The 21,890-nt window shown below is 43.1% G+C and overlaps 1 protein-coding gene across 2 annotated transcripts in view; it reads left to right on the forward strand.

Annotated features, from left to right (window-relative positions):
- Window positions 1-21,890, forward strand: part of CSMD2 (CUB and Sushi multiple domains 2) — a 567,571-nt gene that overhangs the window by 313,410 nt on the left and 232,271 nt on the right. Inside the window, exons 11-12 of one of the 2 annotated variants that reach the window (XM_038377510.2) lie at window positions 1,681-1,784; window positions 6,831-6,943. The exons of the other annotated variant lie outside the window; for it this stretch is intronic. Coding sequence (XP_038233438.1) covers window positions 1,681-1,784; window positions 6,831-6,943 — 217 coding nt within the window. The remainder of the gene's footprint in view (window positions 1-1,680; window positions 1,785-6,830; window positions 6,944-21,890) is intronic. 2 annotated transcript variants of the gene reach the window in all.

The following is a 21,890-nucleotide window of genomic DNA, read 5'->3' on the forward strand; positions in this document are numbered from 1 at the left end:
TTAACTATAGTAGATGGAAAATGTTTAGACAGACATCTGTTTGTTTTCTTTTAATGTTAGTGGTGTCCCTTTGGAGAGATGCTTCCAAATATAATTGATCCCTACATACTTCTTAAATAATTATTATTTCCCCACAATCCAATATGAATAGACGCATCCAATAGCATTTTATTTTAAATTTCAGTGGCAATCGGGTTTAAACATTCCTCAATCATCTTTGGTAACAGGCTAGTGCATGACAGTGAAACTGACAGGAGTCAGAATGTGAAATTGACCAACCTAGGGTCAGATACTCAATTGATGATACTACACTGGCTTCAGTGTCTAATAACTTCCCATAGAGAATTGACTATGGGCAACGTTCCTCAACTGATGTAAATTAGTGTAACTCCAATGGTGTCAATGGAGCTTTGTCAGTTTACACCAGCTGACGATCTCATACCTAACTCCCCTGTCCCAATCCGGATGAAATTATTTATTTACTGGCATAGTGCTTGTGTGGTGTTGCACCGACATTTGGGGTGACCAGGTTCCTGTCTTTATGATCTGAGATTATTTCTAATCTGAAATGCAACATTAAATAAATATCATAAATACTTGAAAAACAGGTTAGATTTAATAAATAAATAAATTCGTATTTGATAATCCAAGGAGTTATGAGTATCACAGTGAGGTATTTTTCATATAGGCACATGCCTAAGTGTATCTCTAAATAAGGATGCATTTAATACTTGCTTACTTACTTTCCTGAATTGGGAGCCTTTGGTTGGAGTTGTGGATGCTTAGCCCCTCTGCAAATCAGGCACATTATTAGCATCAGGTTACAGAGCTTGCCCAGAGCAGAATTTAGGTCTAGCCAAAATAGGCCGGTGCCTATGGCCCCAGTCCCCAGTTTCAGAATGAAGTATTCATTTTCCTAAAAAAATGAGTGGAACTTTCAAAAGCATCTAAGTGACTTCGGAGCACAATTCTCTTTGACTTTCAGTAGGACTTGTGCTCCTAAATTGCACAGGTGCTTTGGAAATCCCATCCAATGTTTATGTGAAAAAAGTCTGAAAACTTGAACTAACTGTAAACTAATGTAGTGACATCTGAGTCTGCAGAGAGCCTGAAACCATTGCTCTGAGATGGGGGAGCTGCCCCAAGTGTAACCAATGCAGTGATGTCTCAAGCAGAGGGAGAAACAGCAGCCACTAAAGCCATGGAGGAAACCCCCTGAGTTCACACCCACCACCAAATTGACTACCCTAGGGCCCCAAGCTGCTTTAAACCTGCCTGCATTGCGTTTGATTGATAAATGCCACTTACATGTGCATTCAAATCCATCATCCAAATCCAAATCCCCAATTTGCAAAGAAAATCAAATGATAATAGTGACCAACCAGCGGAGCAAATATAACCCCTGTGCTGTAAGCTCAATGGGCATCTCTGTAACAGTAAATGCATCTGGAAAATCGATAGACACAGCAGAGAAATGAAAGATAATTTCAGTAATAGCTGTGTGCGTCTGGGGAGAAATGCCACAATGCAATAAAAAGTGAGACCAGACACTATTTCCATTGTCCAGAAGATTTAATGCACCTATAAATTGCTCCTCAATAGACACACACAGAAATAAACAAGAGGACCTGCAGGCTGCCTCAGTGGTTGATTCGTATTAATATGCTGTATCTTTGCTAGGTTATCAAACTCACCTTTGAAGAATTTGACTTGGAAAGAGGATACGACACGCTGACAGTGGGTGATGGAGGGCAGGTTGGAGACCAGAAAACTGTGCTCTATGTGTAAGTAGTTTCTTTTAGCACTGTGCAAATCAATACAGGAATTTTGCATCAGGATATTTACCATAGGTTTTTGCATTCTGTAGGGTCCAGGGCCTATTTGCTAGAAGCCAGTGAATGTTTTATGTCATGGTCTGCAATAGAGAATTAATGCAATGTTCTTGCTGGCGCCTTGTATTTCCTTCCTAGTCACATTATCTTCAGGCCCATCCAGGGAAGCCTTCAGAATTGTTATTCCCTCATCCGGCTGCTTCCTTCCTTCTGGAATGTCTCTGTGTCTGGACACTTGACAGAGGAGAAGAGAAAGAGAGAGACTAGCAATAGCTAGGAAGCTGAATGCGTGGAGTCAAAAATCTAGTGCAACAGTAAATACTGAAGCAGGGTACGCCTGTGAATAAATAACTGCATAGCAGGCTTTGACTACCCTTCTGCAACATGAAGATAAGTCGACTTCTCAAACATCAAGCAGGATGGGACAAACCTGAAGGAGAAAATGAGGCCTGGAAGCCCCCGTCTCCAATCTACCAATTTCTGATGGTCTGCCTCTGATCTTATTCCAGTAGGTCTCATCTCACCTCCACAGCCTGAAGGATGGGGGACGAGGGGGAGCACCAACTGCTGAAGACGACATCAGTTCAAATCCAGCTCCAGTATATGGAAAGAGCAGAAGCTGTAATCATATGATACACTGAAGCAGAATGCAGTGTAGCTTTGTAGCAGGGCTTTGGAGCAGAGCCCAGAGCTGGAGCGCGGAGCAGTGGAGCTGCAGGTTTTTGCCTGGAGCTGGAGCGGAGCCGGAGCACAGCTCCAAACCCTGCTTTGTAGAGAGAAACAGCCTGTGATGATGGTAAGAGCAGGCAACTGGGAGCTTTAGTTTTAATCTAGCTAGCACGCTGCAAATAGCAGTGAAGACACTGCAGCATGGACCCTGATGTGAGTTAGGAATGGCAGTGTGTACTCAAGGTTCTGGGCAGCCTTCTGCAGCCCGTGCAGAAGCCTGCTTCACCATGTGTTCAGTGATATTTTAGCAGTACTTGCTAAATTAAAGCTGGCCTGGGTACACCTACCCACCTGCAATTATACTTCACATTACAGTGTAGATCTACCCTGAGGTGCCGGAACGGGTACTGATCTCTTCTGCAAGTCTTACCTTTAACCTTTTTGTTGCATCCCTTTCCTGTCTCTGACATGGAGAAGGTAACCGCACCTGACCATTCGGGACTGGTGAACCTCATTGCGTATGAGGTTTTGAAAACTTCTTTAACTCTGTTTTTTTGCTGGGGCCGGGAGGGGGCTGGGCGTGGAAGAGGTTACAAAATTAGTTCATGTGCAGAGGCAGGGAAGGGTTATCATCTCCATATTATAATTGGGGAACTGGAGCGCGGAGTTTAAATAACTTTCCCAAGATTGCAGAGTGTTTGTGAGAACTGATCCAAGTTCTCTGGAGTCCTAGTTCAGTGCGTTAACAACTAGGCTCTCCTTCTTTATGTAGATATATAACAGCAGGGGTTTTCAAACTGGGGTCAGGACACCTCAGCGTGTCACGAGGTTATTACATGGGGGGTCATGAGCTGTCAGCCTCCATCCCCAAACCCCACTTTGCATCCAGCATTTATAATGGTGTTAAATATATAAAAAAGTGTGTTTAATTTATAGGGGAGGTCGCACTCAGAGGCTTGCTATGTGAAAGGGGTCACCAGTACAGAAGTTTCAGAACTACTGTATTACAGCTAAATAAATATGAGTAGAATAACTGTCCAAAAGCTAGGCCGGCATAAGTGGTTGCCCTCTTTACTGTATATAGCCTATTTCTTATTATATTTGAATTTTTTCTCTCTTTTTTTCTTGTTTTGTCACAGTCGGTCTGTCTGTCTGCCTCTCTGATTTCATTTTGCTTAGTTTTTCACTCTTTTTCCTCTGGAATTTCTCTCTGCCGTCTCTCCTTCTTTTGCTCTATCTCTGTGCAGCAGAGAGTAAACTCCAGTGACATTTGAGTCACCGTTTCTCACCCATGGTATATATAACTCTGAAGTATGACTTGTGAAAGTACTTGTAATTAAAGTGTCGCAGAACATTTCACAGCTGATTGGACTGACCATGGAAATTAGAGCAGAGGAAATAGTCTGTAATAAATAATTTAGTCAGTGGATAGTCCCTCATTTTGGCGTTGTGAGATGTCCATGTAGAGCTGGAATCCGTGTGATCTAGTGGATAGAGTACTATGTGGACCCAGAAGACCTGGGTTCTGTTTCTGGCTCTGCCACTGGCCTTCTGGGTGACCTTGGGCAAGTCACTTCCCCGCTCCGTGCTTCAGTTTCCCCATTTGTAAAAGGGGGGTGATGATACTGACCCTACTTCATGAAGCACTTTGAGATGTGCTGATGAAAAGCATAATGTAAGAGCCAGGCAATGGTATTATTATCAAGATCATCCCAGATTTAATCTTAGTGCTTAATCCGGCCACATTTTTTAGTATTAGATACTCAGCACCTTGCTACTGCAAATATTTGGAATCTCTGTTGCCTAGCAGTGATTGGTTGCACAAGTCGCACGGTATAGTTTCTGTTTCCTGCCTGAAGGAGTGTAACTCTTACCATCAAGTGAATGGTGCAAAGATGCCCAAGGAGTGAATTTTCAATCCCAGAGTGCGAGCTGAAAAGTCACTGATGAGCGCAGGTGCAAAGGGAGCATGAAGGCAGCAGACGTGAATGAATATTTGGGGGGTGATGTGCTGCAGCATTCACCCAGCTCTAGTGCAATCAATGAAACCTGCATGGCATGCATACCTGCTGGCTACAGCTACTGGCTGTGAAAGCTAGAGTCCAGAGTCTGATTCTGAACCCACCACCAGCCTTGCTTCTGCCACTAGCCTTGACCAGTTCTTGTCTTGCGCCTCCCCTGAAGCCAAGAGGAAAATTCCGAATGACTTTAATGGTACAGAATGGTAAACTATCGGAGTGCCAAACTGAGCTGTGGGAGCTTGGTGGTTATCATTCTCCTTTCTTGCACCCCAGTATGACGTCCCTGTCCTTCAGATGAGATGGAGACTCTTAGGCTGAGATTTTGGGGATTCAGCTACCCAGTGTCCATTAACATTAATTGGAATTGGGCATACAAATTCTTCCTTCAACAGTGAACATCTCAGCCTGACTGTCTTTGGGAAGGTGGAGTTTGAAAGCCTGTGTGAAACTTTGAGGCAATGATCTTTTCCTCTTGGTCAATCTTCTATCTCCCTTCCTGTGCCTGCCTCTTTCAAAAACTCCAAAGAGGAATTGGTGCTGTCGGTGCACGTCCACTGTGTTTGCTCACGTGCAGTGTTGGCTTACAATAATTTTGCCTCAAGAGCACTGGGATCAATTTCATCAAAAACACTTTCAGGCACTGCTATGGCTGGATCTGTGGATGATGCAAGACATACAGCAACTCTGTGTGTGTGTGTGTGTGTGTGTGTGTGTGTGTGTGTGTGTGTGTGTGTGTGTACACATTTATGCAATTGATACAAAAAGTTACCTACTTATCCATTGTAAGCACTGGATTTAAAAATACATGAATAACATGACTTTAAAATACATCACAAATAATGCTTTAGCTGCAACAGTACTATTTAATATAAACCACCACCTATAAGACAGGCAACTTAAAAATTCAAATCCTGCCCTTAAACAAAGTGAATTCCTCACCTTTACAATCCACACCCCCTACTCCATTATCAAATATGTGTGTGTGTGTTTGTGTGTTGAACAAAGATAAGGTGAATAGTCCCGGTGGCTAGATAAGAGGCCCCATGTAGCTCATGAACATGCCACAAGTACTCCTTTTCTTTTTATGGATCTGTTGTGGCATTTCTCTAATGGGCTGCTGTTTTCAGCTCTCCTGAGAATGTCTTTCCAGGGTGAGTCTTGCTCCAGTGCTTCCATAGGGTGTGGCATCATGGCATTGTCAAGGGTTTGCCTAGGATCAGCAGACGCATGAGAGTTTGTGCCCGTCTGCAGTTTGTTTGTGGTGCCTGTGAAAACTTTCCTGTCAGCAGAGAAGTTCTGCATGAAATGCGATTAAGTTAAATTTCTAATATTTGACTACTTTTTTGCTTTATAAGTAACTGCGAGGGGGGAGAGGCAATGAAGGTCACTCAGTTACCTGCTTCCCTCACCTGCAGGTTTTGTGTCCTGTTTCAGTGACAAAGGAAGATGCCGTTATTCACATTACAATATTGCCTCAATGGCTCAACTGAGATCAGGGCTCTCCTGAACTATGCACTGTGCAGACACTTAGTGAGAGGTTGACTCTTGTCCTGAAGAGCTTACAGTCTAACTGGACAGTAGGTGGGAGAGGAAAGAGATTAGGGCCTGGTCTACAATTTTAGCAGACATAGCAACAATGCTCAGGGGTGTGAAAAATGCGCTGACCTAACCCTGGAGTACATGGAATAGGTTGATGGAAGGATGTGTCTGTCAACCTGGATAATGTCACTCAGGGAGGTGGTATTCTACAGTGATGGAAAAACCCCTTCTGTCGTAGGCTGCATTGACACCACGGGGTTATGCTGGCATAGCCACAGTGCCGTAGCTATGCTGCCTGCAGTGTAGACAAGGCTTAAGTGGTTTGCTAAGGTCACAGGCAGAGCAAAACCCAAGTCTCCTGATTAACATACCTGTGCCCTATCCACTACACCTCATTGTCTTCTGATACATTTTTGTTTCTTGCTACCCTTCAGAGAGGAAAAATAAACCATTGCAAACCTTGGCCCCATTATCATTTTCTGTTGCTAGTCATTTAGGACTGGCCCAGGGAAAAGGAGCAGTGCTGTGGGTTGGGACTGAGAGAAAGATGTGGCTGAGTTGAGGTTGTTCAGCCTTTGCTTAGAGAGTGTGTCATTATTTTACTTTCAGAAGCACTAAAATTTGCTCAATTTGTTTTTTTTTAAAAGTGAGATTTGATAGCACTGATGCAAGTTATTGTCTACCCCACAGAAAAGGGGTATGTGGTCTTTCAAATGGACAGCAAGCCAAATACCCTGTAGGGGAAATAAGCATTATTATTTTTTGACAGTTTGACAGGTACGACAGTTCCTGATCTGATTGTCAGCACAAATCACCAGATGTGGCTCCTCTTCCAGACAGACAGCGTCCGCAACTTACTAGGATTCAAAGCAACCTATGAAGGTAAGCTAAGTTCAGTTCTTGGCATTTGCTTGCCTCAGAAGAAGCAGGGATGTGGTCTCGTGTGGATCTTGTCGTCTCAGGACATGTAATCCCGCTGCAGTTTTGACAGCTTCATGGTGGGCATTGCACTTGGAGGATTCTGACTCAGAGCTTTTGAATATTTATTTTTAAAGCACCTTAGAGTGTGATACATTCCTGAGACTAGGTGCTAGGGGGCTGTGATCTGGGCTTTGAATGACTGACTCTAAACAAAAGGAGGACTTGTGGCACCTTAGAGACTAACAAATGTATTTGAGCATAAGCTTTCGTGAGCTACATGCATCCGATGAAGTGAGCTGTAGCTCACGAAAGCTTATGCTCAAATAAATTTGTTAGTCTCTAAGGTGCCACAAGTCCTCCTTTTTCTTTTTGCGAATACAGACTAACACGGCTGCTACTCTGAAACCTGACTCTATACAGGGAGTATAGTGTATTTGAATATGTTAATGTGCTTCATATTACAAAGGGAGACATACCAAGAAAAATGGAAAATTTATGGCAGACTAAGTTCCAAATAAGCAGGAGATTATCCGGTGAGTCATAGCTGTCACATATCTTGTCTTGCAAGCTGTAAGAGTTGTGAGGGCTTTTCTCTCTAATGATTTTATGCAGCATAATTCAGCACTGGGAAAATATTGGCTTCCTTCTTGTAATTTTAGTTCTTGTTTTCTTTGAAGGTTCGATTTTTGTTGCCTTGTTTCTTGTTTTATTTTTTTCACAACAGTATAACATGGCTATCAGACAGTAACTTTTTTACAAGGGAATTGAAAAGCTTAGGGGTCTTTTAAGACAATGTCAAAGAATACCTTCTCTAAACAAAAAAAGTGGAGGAGGGAAGTTGTCAGATTCCCAGCTGCAGATGCTAAGGACCTGCAGTCCTCTTTGAAATTAGGGATTTAGCCCAATATGAATAGAAAACATTTCATAATATTTTATGAAAATGGCCAGGGTAGGTTTTCTTGAGCATTTCCCTTGCTTTGATGGGAGTGCAAATGCTGTAGCAATGATCTTGTACATTTCTGAAAACAAGTGGGAGTGAAAATAACCAGCCTGATTTCCTTGTGTGAAGTGTAAATAATCAATCTCATCAATAAGGCCTAGTGAATTTTCAGAATAAACATATTTAAATTGTAATGATCTAAGCAAGGTGTGAAAAAGAAAGGTAAGAAGGAAGCCTGGGATTTTCAAGTGGACTATTGCAATTCATTGGGATTGGAATGCTGAACTCCCTTAAATTTCTTTAAAAACCCCAGCCTTAAATAAATAAAAATCCAGGATTTTGTATCTTTGCAATGGTCACAAGTGTTTGCAAAATTGGGTCTGTAGATCCCAGATCATTAGAAAACATGTAAAAAACCCCAAAAGTGCATTCTTTTCCCAACTTGTTTGAAGCCAGTTCTTTCCTCTCTTACCTTAAAAACAGCTCAGAAATTTTCAAAAGTGCCTAGTTACTTTGGCTGCCTCCATTTCTGGGTGCCCAACCTGAAATACCTTTTCAAGAGGCCTGAACATCAGAGAGCAGGTGCTAAGCACTTCTTGAAAATCAGTCTTTTTAACATGTCTCAAGCTGAGCGCCCAAAATCACTAGTCACTCTTGCAAACTTTGGCCCTGAGGTCTCTGTCTAGTAGTCTGATATCCTCAATCAGTGAAAGGAATGTTAGAGGGTCTATTACAGGAGTGGGTGGGGAAGGTTCTATTGCCTGCGATGTGCAGGATGTCAGACATGATGGTCCTTTTGACCTTAAAGTCTATGATTGCCAGTCCTTGTTCCGGGCATTAGCAGTACAGAACTGTAGAAGTGTCAAGGTTGGAACTCAGGTAGTCGTAGCTGAACAAATTTCATTTTAACTTTTTTAAAAAGCTCTTTTCACTGTAGACCAGGCATCTTGATTAATCTCTTTTTAATCCCATTGGTTAAAACCATTTCAGCTCCATATTAAACTGGGGCCAACACTAAAATGTGGTATCTAAAACCAGACACCAAAACCCATATCTAGGACCATAGATATGTGATTTTAAGAGGTGCTGAGCGCATGCTGCTGCCATTAACTGCAGTAGCAGTTTTTAAGTGCCTGAAACCTGAAAAATCAGGCTACTTTTATAGTTGATTCCCCCAACTTTGAAAATGTTTGCCTAGGTGTGGAGAAATTATCATATTGCTTTCAGGCTGAGAGCTGCTTCTGGTAGGATTGCTGATTGTAGTAGTCCAGCAACAATGTATGGGAGTATGAAGGGACTTGACATACAAGAAAACCTAATAGAGCTAAATATCAGTATGTCTGGCTTGGTTGAGCAATGCCTTGGCGGGATGGGGCACAGTGGTTTATGATTACAGGATGTCAACATCATGTTTGCAAAGAGAGGTACAAGGAATAATGTTATTAAGCCAAACACAGGAAAATAGAGGCTGAACATCAAAGTTATAATGATGAGAACTTAGCTGTTGGAATAGCTTCCCAAGAGAAGTGGTACTAGCCCCATTGCTTGGGATATAAAGATCATACGTACGTATTGTAGAGACCATCCTGCACTGGTAGAGGTGACATTGTCTCATCTAATAGGTCCTTTCCCTCTGGAATTTCTGAAATTTTCGAATGAACCTGTCTTTACTCCTAGGTTCAGTTACTGTCTTTGACCTGCTTAAACATTACAGATGGTTTGATCTGTGGCAGTACTGAGCACCTTCTGCTTGGCCTCTGGCTGGGGTTAGGGTGACCTTTGCCTCTCAGGATTGGGACCACAGTGCTGGTCACATAGTTCTAATATATTCTGTAACAAACACTGCTGGTGCTTCTCCTCCTCCCACTCCCTGCACCTTTAACTGGGTGCTCACTCCAGTGGTGAGTTACATGCCAAGGTTTCCCATAGTTTTCCACACTTTGCTACTTCATTTACTTCCCAGAACCTTACAGCAGGAGGAGAAAGGGGAGCACTGTGGCTTTGCAGGAGGAGGTGACAAACGTCCTATCATCAGCGTGAATGCACCTTCCTCTTCAGCATGGAAGAGGCTGCTTGACCAAGAGCCCCTTGGGCAGTAGGAGCCAGGAAGTCCCAGGCTAATGTGTCCCTACAAAGTAGCCAGGTGTGAACTTCATGCCCCTTCCCACCTAAGTGAAAGATGCACGTTCTCTATAACTGCACCTCACTTAGAAGAGACTGAAGCCACCTTCCCCAAGCTGTTCATTGCAGCAAGATTACCTGGTAATAGGTCCTGTAGGCTAATAGCCCAAATTAACCATCTCTGCTCAAGTGTTAGAAGCTGCATGAGTGAGTTCAAGTTAGTTCCTTACCACATAGCCAGACTCACTATGTGTGCATCGTAGCCTAAACTCACTAGATACCAGCGTGAGCCTAAAGACAGAGAGCCTTCCTATGAGTGGCCCCTGTCCCAAGCTGTTTCTGAGCTGTAATCCACCCTTGCATGGTTTACAAGTGAAGAGCCACTCCCTGACTAGTGTCCTATGTCCTTTTTCTACGCGCTTTGCCTTGTCTTAGGGCAGCAATTTGGTTTTGGTCTTGCTGAAAAACACCGGTGCATGAGCCACAGAAAGCACCTCTGTCTGCTGTCCTGAAAGCCTATGCTGGAACGATCCCATAGCTTGGCTTTCCCCTAATCAGCCAGTCGCATAAAAATACATTTCATTTTGCAAACGCTTTGAGCCAAATGACAAAGCAAAAAACATCCAAGTAAGAGACAATTAGTGCTTGGCAAATACAAATGAAATTATACACCACTTACTAACAAGTTTCATCACCAGTTTTACAGCCACCCTGTTCCCTAATTGCAAGAAAGAAATCACAGTTAACGGCTCTGTATAAAGTCAAGATGAAGAATTTGCCTAATAGGAAGTTAGTATTGCTTATGTAGTGTGTTTAAATAGCTATATATCCTAACATAGTTCTTGGCTTTAGTGTACCTTTGAAGTGTAATACAATCATAGCATCTATTGCCGGTATTCAAATGCCTGTGCTAATCTTACTCCTAAGGATGTATTGAAACATGTGTTTCAGGACTCAGAGAAAGGAACATGTTGAGTGTTTTAAGAAGGAGCTCCCTGAAAAACCCGTCACCTTTCTTAGCCATGTCCTAGGGATACACGTGCCCACAGTAAAGAAGGACGGTGAATCTAGCCTGAATTCAAAGCATGTTGGGCCAGATCCTCAGCTGGTGTAAATTGGTGTAATGCCATTGATGACAATGAAGGTATGCCCGTTTATACCAGCTGGCCTTTCCAGGGCGATGGAGACTGTGTGTCTGAATCCACTAGACAACTCCGAACGTCTGAACCTTGGCCTTTCTTTTCCCCGGAAACAAAGACGCTCTCTTGGGACCATCACGAGGAAGGCGGCCCTGCTGTTTGTCAGAGAAATGAATATTAAGCTCCAGTTTGCTGGAAACATCCTTTGTCTCTGAAAATGGTACGGAGCTGATTGATGCCACAGTGCTGTGTTCTACTTGCGAAATGGGGTTGGGTCTTATAGGGGGGTCGTGGATGTCTTCTTCTTCTCCCTCCCATCCCTCTATCCAACATAGGGTCTTTTGACATTCATTGCATGCTGGTGCACCCCAAAGACAGTCATTGCTCTTCAGAAGACTTTTTCTGAGCTCCAAAGAGAAATCATCTTTGACAGTATCCATAGAGGAAGTAAACTCCATGAGTAGCGGGAATCATGTCCCCTTCTGACTCATCCTTTAATTTGCAGGCAGAATTCTACCATGTGCTCCTAGGAGCCCGCTCCATGACATCCCTATGTGAGAACCTGATGTATGAAAGGGCTGCATGCCTGTTCCAATACCCTTTGAAGGACTAGACTTCAAACCCCATCTGCAGTGTCCATTAATGCATCTCAGGATTACATCACAGCTGACCATAACTTAACTTTGAAAGCTGAAGCAGACTGGCATGAGCTGACACTGCAGAACACAGAGTGAAAACATGATGCCTCCCTTAGAATGGGAGGAACCAGACCCTGGGTCATTTACAGTTACCATTGAAATTCATTGCAAATTCTCTGTGCGTTATTGTGCTGGATCCTGCTCCATTGATTCAATGGGAGCTTGGCCATTGACTTCAGTCAGAACTGGATCAGGTCCTAACTGAGGGATGACTTTGGCCCACATACTGTCACTTGAAAATGGGCAAACAGGCTCTTTGCGCATCTTAAAAAATTAGCAAAGCAGACCTTCTAATGGTGTTTTAAACTTGTGGTTCAGAGGCACCCGTGAATAAGCAAACAGAAACTCCCCCCTCCCTTTTTTTTAAAAAAAAGTCATTGAAAAGAGGTTTTGCTTCTGATTTAGATGTATCCCTGTGGAGCTGGGAATAAAAAGACATGCCAGTGAGCTATCAGGAAGTGCATGAGAAAACCAGAAAGTGAAAGTGACTACAGAAAGAAAGTGAAAATAGGAAAAAGTGAACTGGGGGAAAGTAAGCCCTCGGCATTAAGGGTGAGATTGAAGAGAGTCTTGTGGTTAAAGCACTCAGCTGGGGGTTCACAGCTCAGGGGTCAACTCCCAGCTCTGCCACTCATAACTGTTTGGGGTAAATTCACTGACAGCGTCTAAGAAATTTCGTATCAGAAGCCCCATGTCATTGGGACTCATGCTCCAAAATTCCACAGAGAACCCCTTTGTGCCCCATTTGCAAAATGGAGATGGTAATCTTTCCCTACCTGGCGGAGGCGTTGTGGGGATAAATCACTGATGTGGTGATGAAGTGCCTCAAGTGAACATCAGAAACCTCATCGTTTTCTTCTCCAAGTCCAAGGCATATTTTGTTGACCTGCCTTTCTCTAACATAAAAACATATCAATTTAAAAACAAAACAACCAAAAAAAAAACCCTCCACCTAAAACCCTACCAAAACATGACAGTCCCCTGCAAGTGCTTCTCTGCCTAAGAAGCGGACAAGAGAACAGATATATGGCAGATGTTGATCACATTGTTTAATGCATTGTTGGAAGGCAATCAGAAACTGCAGTGAGGAGTGGAGTATAAGAACCTATCTAGAATAGAATAGGCACCTAGAAAGAGAGAGGAATGAGATTTTAGAAACTCATTCAGTTTTCATAATGTAAAGTGGTGCTAGAAATAATGCTAAGAATATTGTTAATGAATTCCTTATTGATAGTTCCCCAGTAATCCTGAAACTGTCAATCAAAACTAATAAACTTTTTTTTTCCAAAATACACCATTTTGAGCGTGTTAGCCCTTTAATTATTTTTTGTTGTGTCTTTCAAATATGGTATCAATGTCTGTTTGCAATATTTTCTTTTCCGGACTCAAATTCACAGGGCGCTTGGCTGTCTAATCTCATCCAGCAGATTCCCACAAACCATCACACATCTGGATTCACAAGTTTTTGCAGCATGGCGTCCCTTGGAGCTTTCTATGAAGCACTGAGTGGACTCATTTTGCACAATCCCTTCCCAATAAATCAAGTCCCCTGTGTGGATGTCGTTTTCATTTATTGCAGTCTGTCTGTCTAGATCCCCTTGTGTAATATCTGTCGGTTTCTTCTTATGGTTAAAATCTAAAGAAATCCAGCTGCAGATGGAAAGGAGGAAAATTCCTATGGAAGGAAGTTCTCTTAGTCAAATACCCCCTTCATAATTCTTTATGATCAGCCTTCTTGGCTGGACACCATTACATTAGATGAGTGCCTTGTTTAATTTCCCCTAATTTAAGTCTTCAGTGGGGTGAATTTCCATGACACTCAACTCTATCTCTTATTCACTACTGATGCAACAACCACTACTACTAGCATGTCAGAAACAATACAGGAGATTAGCTCTTGGATGAAATGCCACTGGCTCAAACTGAACCCAGGCAAGAGTGAAGTGATGCCTGTTGAAAAGGGGAAATGCTTTGAAGAACTAGCCAAGAAATTGTCTCCACCTTCTATCAAAGGCATACAGCTCCCATTCATCAAAGTGGTACCAGGTTTCATGGTCCTGTTTGACTCCTTGCTAAGCTTGGATGATCAGATATCTGTTTCCAAAATGTCTTTTCACTTCCATCTCGCTAGGAAACATCTCTTCCTCCAGCATGAGGATCTGGCCAGAGTGATCTATCCATTTGTCACCTCCAGGCTACATTACTGTAATTCATTGTATTTGAAGCTGAATGTGAAAATGATGCGCTGCCTAGTACAAAATGTGGCTCCTGCCTTTTCCATGGCTTAGGCCCCTCCAATGGCTCCCAGTCAGCCCTGATGCCAGTTTAAATCCTGAGTTCTAATTTTCAAAGCAATTAAGGGATCGAACCCCAGCTACATCAAAGACGGAAACACAATCTATGAACCATTGCTCCTCTGGGAAACCACAGACCATGCAGCCCAAGATGAAGTGAGAGCTGGGGATAAAGGATCTCAGTCAAGGGGATCCAGGTATGGAGTGAACCTCCAGAGGAGATCCGGCAAATCCAGAGTCATAAGAATGGCCATACTGGGTCAGACCAAAAGTCCAGCTAACTCAGTATCCTGTCTTCCGACAGCGGCCAGTGCCAGGTGCCCCAGAGGGAATGAACAGAACAGGTCATCATCAAGTGATCCATCCCCTGTCGCTCATTCCCAGCTTCTGGCAAACAGAGGCTAGGGACACCATCCCTGCCCATCCTGGCTAACAGTCATTGATGGACCTATCCTCCATGAATTTATCTGAGACCATCCCTGCCCTGAATGGCTCACAATCTGAATAGCCAAGAGTAGAGGGGAAAGAGGGGCGAAGTGACTTGTCCAAGGCCACAGAGCAGGTCAAGTGGCAGAGCTGGGAATAGAGGCCAGGTTTCCTAACTCCTAATCTAGTGCTCATTTCACTGGGCCTTCCTTTACATTTCTACATAAAAGTGAATAAACAAATTTTAATGACATTAACCGATGCTGTATTTGCAAGAATTCTGAGTTGGTCAAAATTTGACCCATCTCCCACACAACAGACCTGTTATATTCCCCTGTGTCCTTTTTACTGAGCTTGTAACAATGCCCTGGACAGATCGTGCACATGGATTGAACCTGAGATCTCTGAATCCAAGAGTATGGGTCTCTAGTGCCTGAGCAAAAAGACCAACTTGTGCATATCTGTGTGTGGTTTAACCACTCATAGAGAAGAAGTGTCCACACTGTGTTAGCATGTGGTGCATTTTGGCCATCAGAAATGATGGACTGTAGAACTGAGGCTAGGGAAGTTAACGGCAGTGCTGGTAAAGTCGGGAAAGTGGCTGTTAACAAGTAAGTCACTTTCTTACTCAATACCTATGGGCCTCATCCAAGGGCCATTAAACTCAATGTGTTTTGTTTTTCTATTGAATTCAGTGGGATTTGGATCAGGCTATGTGTGTGTCTTTCAATTTATATCTCCTTTTATTGCTACAAAGATGAAGTCTTCTGTCGGCCCAATAGAGCTACAGGAGAGTGAGCCAGAATTCATTGTATTTTGTGTTCAGTAGAGACCCACTGGCAGATCTTTATTCCTGGCGACAACGTACAGCTTCAGAACATTGCTTGAATTTCAGATCCCAGGAGTTGTAGTTCTGATGGATCAAAATTAGGGTATCTTGGCAGAGATGTGTAAGGGAAGGTTGGCCAGAGCCTGTGCCCCCTATGGCTGGCTATTCGCCAGCATGATTAATCCTTTCCTTCTGGAAACTCTACGTTCTAATGATGGGCAAACTCAAACTCACCGAGTTTGTTGGTTCAGCTCCGAGGAAGACACAAACCCTGAAAAGGTGGTGTTTGGATCTGAATTTGGACTGGGTTTTTAGGTTTCAAAAAAGGTTTCATGCTAGGTTTCAAATCTGAGGCTGACTGAGGCCTCTTTCCCCAGCTAATGGTGTGCTGCAGGTGGAGGAGTTTGTCGAATGAAAAATGAATAGTATTTACGATCATTTAAATTCTGACTCAGCGCTTGGCTCTGGAGAGCCCTGATGAAGCTTAGCTTTAGCGCCAGCTTTAGCCCCATGGAGCTAAGAAATATAGGAGCTCTGCAGAACTGAAGGCATAAGATTCCCTCTGTACCATGCTCCTGGGTATTTCAATGAAATCCGGCTACCCAAGCAATTTGCATCACTGGGTTTCTATGCGTTTCCCTACCTCTGTGTATGCATACACACTATGTATGTAAATATGCACATCTGAATGTATCTATATGCAAATGCAAGTATTTATACACATGCACATAGATTATAGGGGGAGCTGATAGTGACCCCTATATTTAGATTGCATAAAGCTTTCAAATTATCAAATATTTTCCTAACTTTTGCATGTTTGAGTTTGGAACCTAAGGAATGTTATTTGAATGTAATTATTCTGTATGTAATATACACATCAATACGTATTTAAGTGTATATGCATTAATATAACATAATTAATATAGAGCCTGATTGTTCATTGTCTTGCACCTTGTCATGCCACTTACACCAGTGTAAAGTGAGAACAAAACACTACCATTCTGCTTTGGGAGCATTTAACACTCATTTTCTACTGATGCAAAAGTCTGCGCAAGGTGCAGTGGGGAATCACACTCATACTATAATGTCACAATGGGAACTGATGTATGCTAAAAGGTTTTATTCAAAATTTGTCCCTTTTTATGTTCTTGAATGGGAGTTGAGCACTCTTGAAAATCTGGCTCATAATGTGAACATGGGGCTTTGGGGAGGAAGGATGGTCCAGTGAGTAAGGCACTATCCTGGGAGTTCTAGTTTCAATTCTCTACTCTGTCACAGACTTTTTATGTGATCTTGGGCAAGTCATGTAGACTCTCAGTGCGTCTGTTTCTCATCAATAACATGGGATAACAGCTCTGCCCTGTCTCACAGAGGGGTTGTGAGGATGAATACATTAAAGATTGTGAGGTGATTAGATACAACAGTTATGGGGGCTAGATAAATACCTGTGATAGATGTCCATGCTTACATCAGTGCAAATGGCCACCTGCCGCAAGAGATGATCAACTTTTCCCCTCCCCTCTGACGGTTCCCCTGTACAAACCACATACGTGTATGATGCATTTCTCCTGTATTCAGGAGTCCCGATTATAACTGTTCTTGTGGTTGCTATTAACAGGTTTTCATTGTTAGAGACAGACACCCGTTGATCTGTTTTGCATCTCAGTCTTTGTTGTGCAAAGAGCTGTTCCCAGGCACTACATCTGGCACTGCCACAGAAACACCGGGGCCCAAGGGCATCTTCTGGTCTACGTGTTTCTTAGAATTCCACACCAGGTCCCAGCTCCCGTGGGAGGCCATGCATCATATTTATTGTGTGTTTCTTTTCCTGAATGTTCTCCATCGATTGGATGTGCATATTTGTTTTTTATTTGGTCCTACATTATAGAAACGCCCCCCGCCCCAGTCTGCCTGGTATTGAAGTCTATCAAAACAGCTTCTGTTTACTTCTTCCCCGTCCTGATTTCCATTAAACATATTGACTCTTGTCATAAAGCAGGAGGGCTGGAGACTGCTGAACCAACACACATTCAGGCTTTTAGCTTATAAGTGCCACTGATCTGAGCTGCATTCGGAGTAACCTGTCTCCTATTTACCTTTAAAGATGAGCATAAAACTTCGCTGGAGTGATTTGACATTATGCCATGAGGAATTTTAACGAGTGACAGCCTGCTGGATACAGGTTTTATTTTTGCCTGGGAGCTCTGGCCTAGACAGTGGGTATGAGGGGAGGTATAAGGCCAGGGGGCAGAGGAGTTTTTCTTTTTTTGTTTTGTTTCTTCTCTTGACATTTTTTCCCCACTTCTGGAACCAACAAAAGAAGATAGGCTTCTTGCAGCTTGTGCATCCTGGATCATGCTGCAGTTCTCTCCAGAGGGTAGCTTCTTCCAGTCTTAACTACTTGTGCAATTGCACCAAGAGGCTAGACAGCTGAGGCAATTAACTATTTTGTGCCAGGGTTAAGCACTCTTTTAAAGATCTGATTCCCATTACCCATTGAAGTTAAGGGAAAGGATCCCATGTTGACCTGAGATTGGATTCTAAGAAAACAGTGACTTACATTTTGGGGACCTCATTTTTGACAGCAAAACTGTAGATACCATAAAGGATGTATGCTGATTGCCCATGCTCATAAAATCAGGTCCCTTTTCAATGTCTCAGGTTGGACCCCTGGATGCTGAAATACCCGCAGTCATTAGTAGTTTTGAAAATCCAGGCTTACTTCTACCACATTATGTGCCAGTGTGCAGAAGGAAAGTCTTTCTGCCCAAGCAAATAGGAACGAGAGAGAAGCTTGCAGAGACCTTTCATTCAGCTTTGCGGGAGGTGTCTGTGTGAGCTTCGTTCTTTCCCTTTGTTGGCTCAGAAAGAAGAAATTTCTTCCTGTTTTTGTGTGGCTGCACTTCTCCCTTTTCCCTCCCTCATTCTGAGTATCCCGCACTCTAATCATAGCCTGGTTTTACAAAAATGATGAGCACCTGCATTCTCATTGACTTCTGTGGCAGGTGGACTTGCTCAGCGCTTCTGACAGCAGCCCCCTGGCTGTGTTAGGGTTCCTAATGCCCTGTGCCTCCCATGCCAGAGCTGAACATATGGGAGATGGTTAAGAAAAAAACAGAAATCAACTTAGGGTGAAATTCTGGCCTTATTGAAGTCCATTGGCAAAACTCCTGTTGACTTCAGCAAGGTCAGAATTTCACCCCTAGGGATTGTACGTCACCTCCCCTGTGCAAACTGACTGTTTTAAAGGGACACAATGTTATTCAGTGACACATACCCTGCAGTGAGGTGTACATTTCACCGACCAGTCCCAAGGATGTTCAAACCACAACAGCAAGGAACATGGCGAGTGGTTTTAGCACATTCACCCACAGAAGGAAACTGAAAGAAACCACCGAGCTGAGGTTTTAAAATGGGCATTTTAGTAGTATTTCAAAGGGCTGTGTCTCCTACCACAGGTATGCTAGCGAGAGTAAATGGTGTCATGTAGAGAGGGAGAATTAGGCCTGGGTTCTCTGCAGCTTCATTACTTAGGTCCCAATGCAATGAAGCGCTTGATTTCAAGGATGCTTGACTCCTTTGCTGAATAATCCTATGACAAAAGTTAAGCTCGTTCTTAAATGCTCAGCTGGGTCTGGCCCTTAATCTTTGAAATTGCTTTCACAGATGTCTTGATGAAAGATGTTTATATCAGTGCTGCAGATAATAGGATTTAATGAATCCTAAGAAGATCATGTTCAGGATGGTTGAGGTGTGTGTGCAAGAGGCTTTCATGCGAGTTGGGAGGAGGGTTCAGTAAATGGAGGCATTTATAGAGGGGGTGCCCATCTTTCAGGGTTTGGGATATAACCTGTTACAACAAAAGGGAGGTAGGGATGGTATTGTGGTTAAAAGCCCAGTGCTGTGAGTCAGGAGGGCTGGTTTCCACTAGTGAGCCATGAGGCCTTCCGAACTCATGCCACTAAAACCCATTGCTGCTACATCATGGCATTGAGTCTCTCTCTTTCTCTGCATGTCTGTATGTGCATGTCCATACATGCTTTGGAGAGCAGGTATGTGTTTTTATACAGTATGTGGAATACCTATTCATAAGTGTTCATTGTGTGGGTGTGGGTGTGGGTGTTTATTTACTATATGTACAGTGGGTGCGGTATTTGCGTTATATATAAATCCTGAGCCTCCAAAGAGCTGACCCATTCAATCCCGATGACGGATTAGAAGCAATAATCGATTTGTATTTGAAGTAGCAGTTCCAGAAGACTCAATAAAACTCAGGCATCCCAGCATCATATAAGTAGCACATCCACCTTTTGTAGCCATTAGTTTTATTCCCAACTGCTGTGTGGGTTATTTATTTATTTTACATTATTTCCTATTAATCTCTGAATAGGTTCTTCCTCTGTATCAGACACTTTAACATTACCAGTTTTTAAAAGGAAGTACGTCAGCATGGATTGCTTTCTGGGTGCTGTGTATTGTCTATCAGCTATTTGTAGACATAGTTTTATGAGCTCACATATGTTCCTAATGGATGTTTGCAGAACATTTTGAGGAGGGTTTATTGTTAATGAAATCCCTCCTACCTTCCACCTTTGTTTTCTATTATTTCTAACTGCCTGCTATTGACCTCTGTTAACAACTTCAGCACTCAGTGCGGTGCAGTCTACAAATGGAAAAATATTTCTGGTTGTCTGCATGCATGAGGAAACATCAACACAGGATATTCCACGGGCAGCTTTGGATGGGTTGTTGGTTGTCAGAGCTGTGTGTGAGCCCACGTGGGAGAGTTCTACAGAACTGAAGTAATGGTGGAAATCAATAGAACTTCTATAGAAATGTGGGCGTGTTTTGTAGTAGTTACTCTAAGTAGTATATAATTTGAGAGAATTTGCTCGTTTCTAGGGTTTTTTGGAAACTCTGCAAAGCAGGGAAAGAATTCTCTATTTAGGATGCTTCAAAAACCCTAAGGGAAAAGTAAACATTTTCCTTACATTGCATTGGACTTTTCCATTAGGTTCGGGCATGATGCTTTGAATGGTGGATTCTGGCCTATTGCAACAATTCCAGGGACACAGGACTCCTGGTTAAAAGCAAAGATAGAACATGGAGCTTCCTACCCAAGGAGACAGGCCTTTACTAGCTGTGCTAAACAAGGCTTTTGCCATTAGCTGGGGGAGTGTTAAGAGCTCTTCTCTGCAGCTAATCCAAGTACTAGAAGATACCTTGACGTCACACATTTGAGCAGTCCTGATGCTCCATCCAGCACGCACGCAAGTCAGTACATTTATTGGTGGTGTGGGTTTTAAATATTGTAGAAGTGGCCAGCAGTAACTGGCCAAGAACTTGTGTATGAATATAAATACCTTGTGACTTTTCCAGCTGAGGTCATTGTGACACGGGTCCCTGGAGGAGACCGTTGTAAAATGATCGCTTTATGATGCCTTTTAGATGCCAGGAGCTCCATGTATTTAGCTTAACAAAGAGCAGGTACATGGGTGATTCGATTATAGTCTAGAAGTATCTATACAGGGACCAGATATTGAATCTTTAATCTTTGGGTCTTTAATCTAGCAGAGAAAGGTGTAACATGATCCAGTGGCTGGAAGTTGAAGCTAGATAAATTCAGACTGGAAATAAAATTTTAAAAGCGAGAGCAATTAACCGTTGGAACAAGTTACCAAAGGTCATGGTAGATTCTCCATCCCTGGCAATTTTTAAACCAAGACCAGAGGATTTTTCCAAAAGCTCTGCTCTAGAACATATTTTGGGAAGTTCTATGGCCTGTGTCATACAGGAGGTCAAGCTAGATGATCGCAGTGATCTCTTCTGGCCTTGGGATCTATGAATTTAATTGCCAGTGTGCATACAGTGCATGAATTGCATGCATTCACCTGTCAGCCGCATCTGGGCAGGGAAAGGGAATGGAGTTCACCACCCTTTTTGGATGCAGTGAAGCTATCCCTGCCCAGGGATGATTTTTTATCTCTGGCTCATAAAGATGTTTCTGAAATGCAGACGCTTCTGCTGTTGGAATGCACCAGAGTGCATCTAATAGTGTTGCACTTAAAAGAGCAAACATTCCTCTGGGGGGGAAGATGATTCTTCACCACCTCACTTGCTCGTATCACCTCTCTCATTTACCAGATCCCTCTGCAAAGCACTCCAATCAAATAATCCCATACAGCAGTCCTTAAGCCACTACTTGTCAGCCCAGATCATATCCATTCTGCATGAGCGCTTGTCCACAGGCTCCTCATAGCTGGCAAATTTGGGTAGGCCAAGCATGGATGCGACTATGTTAGCTAAGCCAGTATCTTGACAGAGTATCCTGGGCCCACTCTCTGAGGGACTGCTGCCCCTTCGAGTCTGAGTCTGCGAGGACTTCTAGGTTGGATCTCTTTTATGAGGAGACTAAACAAGGCCCAGGATGTTGTTTTCAAAGTTACACTGAGGTCCAAACT

The sequence above is a fragment of the Dermochelys coriacea genome, chromosome 19 (assembly GCF_009764565.3).
Source record: "Dermochelys coriacea isolate rDerCor1 chromosome 19, rDerCor1.pri.v4, whole genome shotgun sequence".
Taxonomy (NCBI): Eukaryota; Metazoa; Chordata; order Testudines; family Dermochelyidae; genus Dermochelys; species Dermochelys coriacea.